At 33.4% G+C, this 11,867-nt stretch overlaps 1 protein-coding gene across 4 annotated transcripts in view; it reads right to left on the bottom strand.

Moving 5' to 3' along the window:
- Positions 1 to 11,867, bottom strand: part of trio (trio Rho guanine nucleotide exchange factor) — a 453,505-nt gene that overhangs the window by 140,844 nt on the left and 300,794 nt on the right. For all 4 annotated transcript variants that reach the window (XM_080165076.1, XM_080165074.1, XM_080165075.1 and 1 more), the window contains exons 24-36: positions 11,522 to 11,608; positions 10,999 to 11,094; positions 10,465 to 10,584; positions 9,191 to 9,300; positions 8,576 to 8,719; positions 6,167 to 6,251; positions 4,507 to 4,624; positions 3,988 to 4,054; positions 2,778 to 2,851; positions 2,035 to 2,120; positions 1,634 to 1,702; positions 579 to 674; positions 78 to 167 (exon numbers count right to left, since the gene is read on the bottom strand). In XM_080165076.1, coding sequence (XP_080021202.1) covers positions 78 to 167; positions 579 to 674; positions 1,634 to 1,702; positions 2,035 to 2,120; positions 2,778 to 2,851; positions 3,988 to 4,054; positions 4,507 to 4,624; positions 6,167 to 6,251; positions 8,576 to 8,719; positions 9,191 to 9,300; positions 10,465 to 10,584; positions 10,999 to 11,094; positions 11,522 to 11,608 — 1,242 coding nt within the window. The remainder of the gene's footprint in view (positions 1 to 77; positions 168 to 578; positions 675 to 1,633; positions 1,703 to 2,034; positions 2,121 to 2,777; positions 2,852 to 3,987; positions 4,055 to 4,506; positions 4,625 to 6,166; positions 6,252 to 8,575; positions 8,720 to 9,190; positions 9,301 to 10,464; positions 10,585 to 10,998; positions 11,095 to 11,521; positions 11,609 to 11,867) is intronic.

The following is an 11,867-nucleotide window of genomic DNA, read 5'->3' as shown; positions in this document are numbered from 1 at the left end:
AACAATGAGGGAAAGCCCTATTTTTTAATGAAATTAGTTAGAATAAGGTTATGGATCCCCGTAGGGTTAACTCTTACCTTTAATTTAGATTCCAGCGTTGGGTCAGAGTTTCTTTCTTTATCAATAGAAAGATCCCCGACAGAATCAACACCCAAAGATTTCTCCAACTAAATTAATGACAAATTAACAAATCAGCTTTTCAGGGAAGATTTGCAATGTTCCTTTGGTCATTTTCAAATATAGATAAAAAATAAAACATTTTGTCTCAATACTCTAATAATGTATTTGCATGATTGTAGGTTATTTTGATTTTCAGTAAAGCTTTGTAATGGTAAAAATGCTTAATATGATTGTCTATAAAATTTAAGGAGGGGTGGGGGGTAATTTATTTTGCGTATTTTTCGTAAAGATGTTTGTTACCGTTTAGTCAAATGCGCTAATGAAGCCAAATTGTTCTTAATTTAGAACAAATGTATTTATATGAAATGTTCATAATATAAAACAGTTTGACTTAATAAGGGGGAAAAATGACCTCCTTATATTAAAATATTTTTAAATTTTAATAAAAAAAACTATACCTTAGACCTATATTGGTCCATTCGAGTAGAGAAATTTTTATATGTTTCGTCAACCTCATCAACCCACTGCTTGATATTAGGGGCGTGCGCGTGACCCTAAAAAAAGTACAATTTATATCCACAAGTAGCGCAGCTATATCAGATAATTACAAAAAAGATGGACAATTATATTCATAAATCTCTTCAACCTTACCTACCCAATGCTTGATATTCGTACAGTTAAATGATACAGAATGGTTTTAGGCTATTTGAAGTTTGTGGAGGTATTTAAATGTATACTTTTTTGATAATCGCCAGCTTTCAAGAAAACGTATCTCTGTTAGTGGGGGTACTGTGGTAGTACATAAGTTTATTTTCCTGTAAGGATAATCAAATTTTCTCTAGAAATTGTGGCCACCTGAGAATTCTACCAGGGAAGCAGGGATTGCAGAGTGGATAAAAAATATCAATTTTTATACCTAGCCCTAGGCCCTAGCCTAGTGGCGTTCACAGCGATTCATTACGGGGGGGATGCCCTGTGGGGATGAAAGGCCCTATTAATTTCAATATAAAGGTGAAAGACATTGTTAACAAATTTAACCTAACCCCAAAAAGGCGTTTTTTCGTAAGGATAAAATTTAATAGGTGCTTTTGTGATAATAAGAAAAAAATTAAGTAAATTATCATATAACATTCTTGTCGGTATCCTTAATAGAAATTTTCTTTGTATTGCTTGTCTATGTATTTTCTAAACCTTCAATGGGCTGGCTAGAGCTATTTTTTTATATTTGGAAAGGGATAGTTGCACGAAGTAATTTTCATGAAATCTAACTAATTAGAATATGAGAGCGGATATGAATCCTTTTGAAACCAACAAAAAAAACTCAACATCCAAAATAGATAAAGCAATGTGTCTTTGCCTGGCTTTTACTACATTGAGGTACTATGAACTATTTTTTATATTTGCTTCAAAAAGTGTCTTAAATGGTTTTCATTTATGATAGAGGAACATGTTAATATTTGTATCTTATGGATAAGAAGCTCAAATGAAGCGAGATACCCATTATAAGACTTACTTTTTCAACCAAAGTATCAGCCAGCTGGAGTAATAATTTCACTTTTTCACGCGTCTCTCGAGCTTTTTCCTAAAAAACAAAGATTTCTTATTATTTCGTGGATTTTTTTTTGTCCATTTTAGAAGATTTATTAATTCAAAATATTTTTTAAAATTATTATTTGAATATAATACCTACTTATTACACAATAAGGAAAAATCTTACGTTTTTTTAATGATTATTAATAAGACTAAGTCAAAAGTAAACTTTTACGTATTAAAAAATCTCATAAAAACTTGTATACAAAATTAAGCTTTATGTCATTATTAAAAAATAAAGTGAGATGGTGGGATAAAAAAAAATTTCTTAATTCGAACATGAAGGGCACTAAACAGGCAATAAATAAAAAAATAACAAGTCACCTTAAAAGAATTATGCTCTACAAGTAAGGCCTGTGTTTCCTCTCGGCTGTTTCCAACTTGGGTATGGGTACTTAGGTAGATATCACCTTAAAAACAATAAAATAAAGTAACAGAACGTTCGTCTGTAAGTCGATTTGTCTTTATCTAAAGATCTCTCTAACCGCTGAACCGTTATAGTTCTCATTTTTTACTTTTTCTTTTAAAATCTAAAATAAATAATTGAGTTTTCTAATTCCACTCCCCCCTTAAGTGCCCCTAGAGGCATCTAGGGGGCGTAGCCGCTGGTATTAATATACTTTAATAGACTTTATTAGCCAATTTGCAGCTAAATTATTTTAAAACGAGTGGGTAGTTAATATGAACCTTTTACCCTTTAACTGCTTTTTATTACTTTACCAGGGAGAGAGGAGACATTAAACAAGTAATTACACTGGTACCCAAAGTTTTATAACCACCTTATCTTATTCGTTAGCTCAAAAGCTTATTGGACTTTTATTTAATTTAAATTATTTGGTTTGAACCAATAATCTTATTTTACAGAAGGGGTAATTTTGTTTATAATAATTAGGGGTATACATCAATTTATCGTCTATTGTCTTGTCTCTTAATATCTTGAATCTTCCTAGCTTCTCATTGTTAGACTATTTTTAGAGTTCCTTGAATCAACTTGAAGCCGAAGACCTCAAAAACGGATAGAGCAATAAGGCTGTTCTTTTAGGGAAGTATTTGGTACAAGTACATACCTTCCTCCTTGATCCAGGCCAGGGACTGTCTGGCAGATCTTTCAAACAGGACATACTGCTGGTTCTGGTCCAACCTAAATAAAAATAATAATTATTAAGATGAAATACTTTGTAATTATTCTGCATATTAGCAAGAATCTAAAGGGACGATGATGCACAAAATTACCCCTTCTGTAGCGTAAAATTGGTGGTTGAAACGTTTGAACACTAAACTTAAAGTCGTTAAGCCGACGAATAAGAAACGTTATTGTAAAACTTTGGGGACCATTGAAATATACAGACCATTGTCCCCTCTCTATCTGGAATATTAGTAAACTATATTATGTTTTACCTGTTTTTATATCATAAATAATAAAAATAAATAAATACAATTTTTAAGTCAAAATGAATCCCTAAAAATTACAATATTTTAAGTAAAATCATACCTAGCTATTTATGAAATAAAATAACAGAATTCAAAATTTATTTGAACAAATTGAAAAGTATTTCTCAAATAAATTGTGTCTTTTCAGCGTTTCCTTACGAGTAGTGATATATTATCTGAAGATAGATAAAAATAACATTTTTACAAAAGTATTTTATGATTTAACAAACATACAGAAAAAATTTGTTTCAAAAGTTTTAAGGTTAAATATTTTTTTTCCAGATAAATTATCCCGATTAATTTCCTTTAAATTTTCTCTTGATGGATCGAATTGAAAATTGAATAAGATCCTAACAGCAATTTTAAAACATTTCATCGAATTCATTCATTTATTTGTATTCGATTTGTTATTCATTCTAACGTCATAAGTGTTAGAAATAAAAAAAGAAAGGTCCTATCAATTTGCAAGTCTATAATTCACAAGATATTTTTTTGCTATTATAGACAGTTGACCGCAGATACGTCAAAGGATTTAAATGATTAAATCTTAACATTTCCGGGAGTGATAGGACATTGGGCGGTCTATTACACTAGTACTAAAAGTTTTATGATAACATTTTCTTATTCGTTAGTTTAACAAGATTGAGACTTTAATTGAAATTAGATTAGTTGGTTCATTTAGTTGTATCTAAACTGTTTACAATAGTAATCTACAAGAAGGTTATTTTGTATATCATACCTAATTGGGAATGTTTTTCAATTTATCGGCCAATGTCTTTAGAAACCAAAGCAAATATTCATTTTTGATTAAAACCGGTTCGAATTCGCTTGAAAAAAAAATCATACCTTTTCTTCTTGGCAGTCCAATATTCTAAAACTCTGTTTTCTTGGGTCATTAGTCTTTCCAGAATTACTAAAATAAACATTATGCATTAAAATAAAGAAATAAAATTGTTGAAATACATAGAAAATAGAAAAGGTAATAAACGGATTTCTAGAGGCTTATATTGTATTTTGATAGACTTAAATTTTAATTTTAAGGCTTTGATTTTAAATCACCCCACGTATATCTAAAATATTAACTTTCTTGAAAATCATTCTTAAGCCAAATAAGAATATATCTGCACACAATGTAAATAAAAAAAAAGCGAACGCTAAGTTTAACAGAACACATTCTATAAATTCTAGCAAAGGTGGGTACGTAAATAAATCATAGATTTTATCCTTTAGAAGATTTTTACAAAATTTTGGAAGATTTTTACAAAAATATTTTTGACAAATTTTTAACACCCCACCTCAAATTTTTTTGGTTTAAAACAATGTTACTCTATAATTTGCTTCGTGTGTCGGTGTGTTTGTACTTACATTTAACTTTGGCCTCTGGTCCCCTTATGGCCTGATCCCCAGGATGGTTGAAATACTGCAGGGATCTGTTGGAATATTTCAGGAAGGTTTCTGCTGTTCTTCTGGCAAGGGTGCATGCCTAAATATTTAATTTCTTGTTAGTTTGACTTTCTTAACCAAAATGGAATTATTTTACAGTGAAGCTTCTAATAGGTCCAGGGACGTTTATGAGGAAAGTTACCTCCCAAGAAAAATCTCTTTAGAAAAAAATAGCCACCCTTCAAATATTTTTAAAACTTTTTCTTAATAGGTTTTTTTGAAAGTGCCCTAATGACCTTTAAGACCGTAGCCAATCATAAATATTACAGTTTTAATTGAGCATTATTCTTATATTCAGTTGAACTTTGTCAAAGCGTTTGATATTTTTATATTATACAGAAAAAAAGCAGTCGATAGTATTATTGGAATGATTGCTTAGAAATTATTAAGTGTCAGTTTAACTTTAACAAAGCATTTAACAAATAGAAAAATAAATTAAATTTAAAAAAACCTAAAATTAAAAATGGGGTTGGGATTCAACTCTCCCCTCCTCAAGTGCCCCTAAAGGCCTCTAAGGGGAGTAGCCGCTAGTATAAGATAAATCAAGAGCAAGTTATTGTGCAATAAGATACAACAAAAAGCATTAAGTTATATCTATCTACGTGACTATAGACATGTAAATTGTATTGACATGCTCAGGCTAAATTATTTTTTTTTATTATTTGATCACAATAGAATATATAATATCATATATGGAATATTATCATATTGTTCACAAGAACGTACAAGTCAAATGAGAGCGAAGCTCCTTAGAACTTAGGACAAATATATTCAACACAATATTTTAGGTAGGTACTTCTTACATTAAATCTTGATTGACTGGTTAAATTATTAGTGTACAAACCTTTTAAACAATAATTTTAAGCTACAGAAGGAGTAATTTTGTAATTTGGAATGTATATCAATTTGCCGCGCTTAAAAATATCTTGCACTCAAAAAGAAAGGGTTAAATAAAAATCATAAAAAGTTAGTATGAATGTATGAGAAATAAAATGGCATAACAAAACAGTATATGCATGTCCAACAAATAGGACGAACATATAGAATTATAAAGTTGCTTCGCTTATATACAATTCTAAGGAATATTATCATCTCAAAGGAATAAGGAAAAAAGGTGGCTTTATTACATTCCTAATATAAAAATATTCAGGGAGGATGGGGACATTCATTATTATTCTTAAATATTCTAAACTGTCTGTTGTTTCTTGAATTGTTGTTTAATAAAATGTTTGGGTATTGTCCCTTTCGTGGCAACGCCTCTTAAGGGGCGATTCGTCGTTTTTTAACAGCAGTTTTTCTCCTTAATCTAGCCCCTGCGAGAGGGCTATAACCCTGCGGGGCCAATTATCTAACCTTGTTGGGCAATCACCTAACCTTACTTAACCTAACCTAACCTAAAATGACCTCTCAAAATCTTTAAAAAACGGCGAATCGTTGCCACGAAAGGGACTATACCCAAACAATTTAATCTTTTATAATGAACCGTCTATAGCAAGTTGACAAAATGATTTACCTTTTTAAAAATCACAAGTACATGTAGTTCCTTTTTGGTGGTTTTAAGCTATTTATAAAAAAAACTTACCTTTAAAAATGCCTCTTTTTGTTCCTGATGCTTGTTAATAAGCTGCATGATCAAGGTTGCTCTGTCATGATCTCCACTAGTGTGCCTATACAAATAATATTATTAATAAGCTGCATGATCAAGGTTGCTATGTCATGATCTCCGCTAGTGTGCCTATACAAACAATATTATTAATAAGCTGCATGATCAAGGTTGCTCTGTCATGATCTCCGCTAGTGTGTCTATACAAATAATATTGTTAATAAGCTGCATGATCAAGGTTGCTCTGTCATGATCTCCACTAGTGTGCCTATACAAATAATATTATTAATAAGCTGCATGATCATGATCAAGGTTGCTCTGTCATGATCTCCACTAGTGTGCCTATACAAATAATATTGTTAATAAGCTGCATGATCATGGTTGCTCTGTCATGATCTCCACTAGTGTGCCTATACAAATAATATTGTTAATAAGCTGCATGATCATGGTTGCTCTGTCATGATCTCCACTAGTGTGCCTATACAAATAACATTGTTAATAAGCTGCATGATCATGGTTGCTCTGTCATGATCTCCACTAGTGTGCCTATACAAATAATATTGTTAATAAGCTACATGATCAAGGTTGCTCTGTCATGATCTCCACTAGTGTGCCTATACAAATAATATTGTTAATAAGCTGCATGATCAAGGTTGCTCTGTCATGATCTCCACTAGTGTGCCTATACAAATAATATTGTTAATAAGCTGCATGATCAAGGTTGTTCTGTCATGATCTCCACTAGTGTGCCTATACAAATAATATTATTAATAAGCTGCATGATCAAGGTTGCTCTGTCATGATCTCCACTTGTGTGCCTATACAAATAATAAATACTATTCTAAAGGATTCTCATTTTTCAACAAATAATTATAATTTAAAGAAGAGGTAATTTTGTTTTTAGGGATAAGGTTACTTTTCCTTATGTTTTAAAAAATATCTGACAGTTTTAAACACCCATTAAAGCTACACAAAAAAAATGCTAGGATTTTAAATATTCTTTGGCATTGAACATTCAAGCCAAGGTTAGGTAATAATGATTAAGCCCTGCGGTTCTTATAAAGAAATATCCATCTACCAAACACATTTCTTGGCGTTTTCCTGTTACAAAATTTTTTATCAATTTGAAAATTTGAGTAGCCCCCCCCCCCCCCCCCCCCCGACAGTCTGGATAGTCTGCGGGAGGAGGAAAAGATTTGGACACAGGAAAAAGGCAAGCTTCAATTTAATTCAATAACGTGTCCGTGCTGTGTGGGGAAGCGAGCGAAGCGAGGCTTCTCCACACAGCACGGACACGTTATTGAATTAAATTGAAGCTTGCCTTTTTCCTGTGTCCACAACTTGATGTCGGGGTACTCTAATTTTCTAAATTTCAAAAACTATTTTAGGTTAGGTTAGGTTAGGTTATAGGCTAGGGAGCCGAGCGCTGCGGCCACGGATGTTCGTTGTCTGGGGTACTTTAATTTTCTAAATTTCAAAAAACTATTTTAGGTTAGGTTAGGTTAGGTTATAGGCTAGGGAGCCGAGCGCTGCGGCCACGGATGTTCGTTGTCTGGGGTACTTTAATTTTCTAAATTTCAAAAAACTATTTTAGGTTAGGTTAGGTTAGGTTATAGGCTAGGGAGCCGAGCGCTGCGGCCACGGATGTTCGTTGTCTGGGGTACTTTAATTTTCTAAATTTCAAAAAACTATTTTAGGTTAGGTTAGGTTAGGTTATAGGCTAGGGAGCCGAGCGCTGCGGCCACAGATGTTCGTTGTCGGCTATTTCTTTTAAATATTGCTACGCAACCCACAAATAAAATTGTTCTTGCTAAAAAAACGCGGACGAGAGGGAGAACATAAAGGGGACTGGGAAAAGGGGGTTGTTGGTCAGATGGGAGAGGAAAGGGGTAAATAATACAGTAAAAAAACGCGGACACGTAGCGGACGAGAGGGAGAACATAAAGGGGGCGGGGATAAGGGGGTTGTTGGTCAGATGGGAGAGGAAAGGGGTAAACATTACAGTAAGAATTCTGCTATAAATAGACTGAAGGCTTGTAGCTGTTTGTTAGTCGACTACAATATGCCTTGTAGTGAGGGACTGCGATCCTAAACTGGTTGGCATGGTTGACTAAGGAGCCTGAGGCAAGGCAAGGCAAGGCTCGTGTCTCGCCTTATATACCCTCCCTCCCTTCCTCCTGTCCAACCTAATAATAGTTTACTTAAATTATTATTTTGTTGTCGGGGGGGGGGGGGGGGGGGGGGGGCTACTCAAATTTTCGAAATCGCTAAAAATAATACTAAGAGGAATCTACCCATTTCTTCATTCATGTGTCTCATCCCTAACCATAAGAACACCAAATTCAATAGAACATGATATTTATTAACGTCACACAAACACAACTATACCTGGCGAGCCAGTCGTCCTCCCGCTTGTACTCCCTCTCCAGAGAGTCTAGGACGCTGCAGACCTGCTCGGCTGTCTTGTAGAAGTTGAGGGAGGCCGTCACCAGCTTGTGGCGCTCCTCGGCCCGTGTCACAAGGTTTTGCCACCTAGAAGCATAAAGTGAAGTTATCGAAAGTAATTGGAAGATTTTAAAAAAATGAATACTTCCTTTAAAGGTGGGTAACATTTTTTAATGAGAGATTAATCAACAATTAAGTAGGTATCTATAATAAAATTTCCCAAAAAATCATCTTCAAATTACGGACAAAACATTATTTAGAGAAGATGTTCATTAACCAATGTTAAAATATAATTATAAGTTTTTTTTAAATATTTGTCGAGTAATGACGTTCAACTTCAGCCGATCGGATGTACATACGGGGGTTTAAAGGGGTGAAAAACTCCCCCCCCCCCCCTCCCAATAGCTTGAACGTCCTTGCCTATATGATTAAGATTATCACCCCAAAATTTTGAAGTCAGAAATTTCACCCCCTTCCTTCCAATGAAAAAGCATGGACGCCCTTGATACGGACACTTGTACTTATAGAGTAATAGCGTAGCTTCTTGGATAATTTTACCTGTTAGTAACATTGTCGGCAATGTTCTTTATCCCCTCCGGATCAAAATGTTGGGTTTGGAGCAAGGCCTCGGCCCTTTGTCTTACATGGACAGCACTGCTGTGGGTTTTCTACAAATAAACATTTTAAGTAATAAACTTTAACAAACGGATGTACAGACAGAAGGCTTGACTGACATTAATGTTTTTCAATACATAGTAGCTTCGCTCCAAGTATCGAGCGGCCATGTAATCTTTAGGGAAGTAAATGGCCACAAAAAAAGCCTTAAACCTTCCCAAATATTTAGAACTCAATCAGTTCAGTAATTTGCGGAGAGACAAATATAAACCTTACCCCTTTTAAACAGGAGTTGTATAATTATATTTTAGAAAGCATACACTACCTAATATTTATTTTGGATGGTTATTAACGTAGTTTCTGAATGTAATATTTAATTTGGCATTATAGAATACAGAAATAAAACAATATTCAATATAATATGCATTTATATTTCACGCAGTAAGAAACCTTATCCTTTATCAATTTTCCAGTAATTGCCCCCACTCCCCACAATTTAAGGTAAATGGAAGTATACAAATACTGGACACTGCTATTGAACCTACCAATCAAAATTAAATATTAAATTAGAATAGAAAACCAGTGTAATTTACCAGAGAGAGAAGGGACAATGGAATGTTTATTACACCAGTCTCCAAGGTTCTATAAGAACGGTTTCTTATTCGTTGGCTTAACAACTTTGGGGATTTATTGAATTATGATTTGTTTGCAAATTAGATTGAGTATTAAAACGTTTCAACCAATAATTTAATCTACTGAAGGGGTAATTTTGTGTATCATCATTGGGGATGTAAATCAATTTATCGGCCTTTGTCTTATCCCTTAAGATCTCTGGTAATTTACAGTCAAATGTCCCCACCCTCCCTGCAAAGTAGAACTTTCCACCGTGATTTAATTTCGTGGGTTTCCTATTCATTGGTGCTGTTCCATTAAGTTCAAAGGGAAAATTAAATGAAAATTAAATTATTCAAATGAATAGGTAGGTAAATTTAATTGTTAATCATATTACTATATTAGTGCAGGAAAAAAAGTTGCAAGCAACATGAGCAGAAAAATATGCAGACGAAAAAGATGATTTATAATGAATATGCTCAAAACTCACATCCCCAATATGCATATAATACAATAATAGACATAATTTTTCCGTATGGTAGAGAACCGGTTCTAATTAACCGGTTATTAATCGATTTCGAAGCGATACTGAAAAAAACACTTACCTCTATGGCAACTTGGAATTGTTCATGTTCCTTCTTGAGAGTATCTGCCTGGTGGAGGCTTCCCGGGATAGAGAAACTGGCCACCAACATGCTCTCTGTGTTGCGGATCCATTGCATCACCTGGAATAGGTTAGGTTAGCTACAAAGAGAAAATCCCGCAGTGCTAAGAAAAACCACAATTTTTATTATTTTCTATCATCTAGTTTTCAAACTACTCAGAATGGAAAAACTTATAAGATGCAACTTTAATGGTTCTGGTTAAAATTGTAAATATCATAATAATAAAGTTAGACAAATCAAATGGTATTCTTGTGTTATATGTAATCAATTATTTTCGAAAAGAATTACTTTTACCGTAACAAATAGTAAATAAAAACCGTAGTATACGTTAATATTTTTCTATCTTCATGAATCGTTGAATAATCTAAGTAAAGTGCAATATAAGGACCACTTCTTGATATATGCTATGAAGCTATCACTTTATTTTCCAGAAGGTTAGCAATATCATAAGTTACAGTATGACCGACACCATACCTGAGCCGCATCATTCTGGAAGGTTGCGAGGCTGACACACTGCTCCAGCTTGGTCCGCCGCAGGGCTGCCAGCTCATCCATATCGGCAGCTCGTTCCTAAAAATATTTTAACAGATTAATTTCTAAATAATTCTCCAAATACACTGAGTATAAGGTAAATGCAAAAAAACAGTTAAGTACTACCATTTAAAAAATGGTTTTCTTCGCCCTTATTAACAGATCTATAAAATAGATTTACATACAGATTACTACCTTCCTTCAATTTTCGATGACCTTTCTCGTCTGCTATTAAATTGTTTTCTGCAACTTGGCTGTGTTAATAATCCCAACATCATTGGTTAATTTTCAATGATCCAATTGAGAGTCGACACAAGGACATTGCGATGGGGAGATACAGTTATTTAACCCTTTCTCGCTCTAATCCCTTATCCTCCCCCAAGTATCCAATAGCTACGAAAAAGTTAATTTCTCACCTTACAATTGTGGTGAAGAGTTATCTATCCATTATTTACATATCCCTTACCTGTAAATATTCCAGTAGGACTTGAACCCTGGTCTCTCCATTATATTGACTGTCTGCCATCAAATTTATTCCGCTACTCTCAAACAACTAAAAAAAAACAATATTACAAGAGTTGCCTTGACATTTAAAAGGGTGCAAGATTTCCAAAAATATTAAATATTTGATAAGTATGTATTTATTTTAATCTTCTATTTAAAACTTAATTTTAATTCCTGAATTTAAGTATCAATAGTAAAATATATTGTTCAGTTTTACTGTGTAATAAACGCGTTATGTAAAATGCAAAAGGATAACCAGCCACTAGGTCCTTTAAATTATATGTCAAAAAGTTTTTTTTAAAATTGGA

Source organism: Acartia tonsa, chromosome 6 (assembly GCF_053477335.1).
Source record: "Acartia tonsa isolate MP-2025a chromosome 6, ASM5347733v1, whole genome shotgun sequence".
NCBI lineage: Eukaryota > Metazoa > Arthropoda > Copepoda > Calanoida > Acartiidae > Acartia > Acartia tonsa.
The sequence above is the reverse complement of the archived record's forward strand: the minus strand, read 5'-3'. Positions and strand labels throughout refer to the sequence as shown.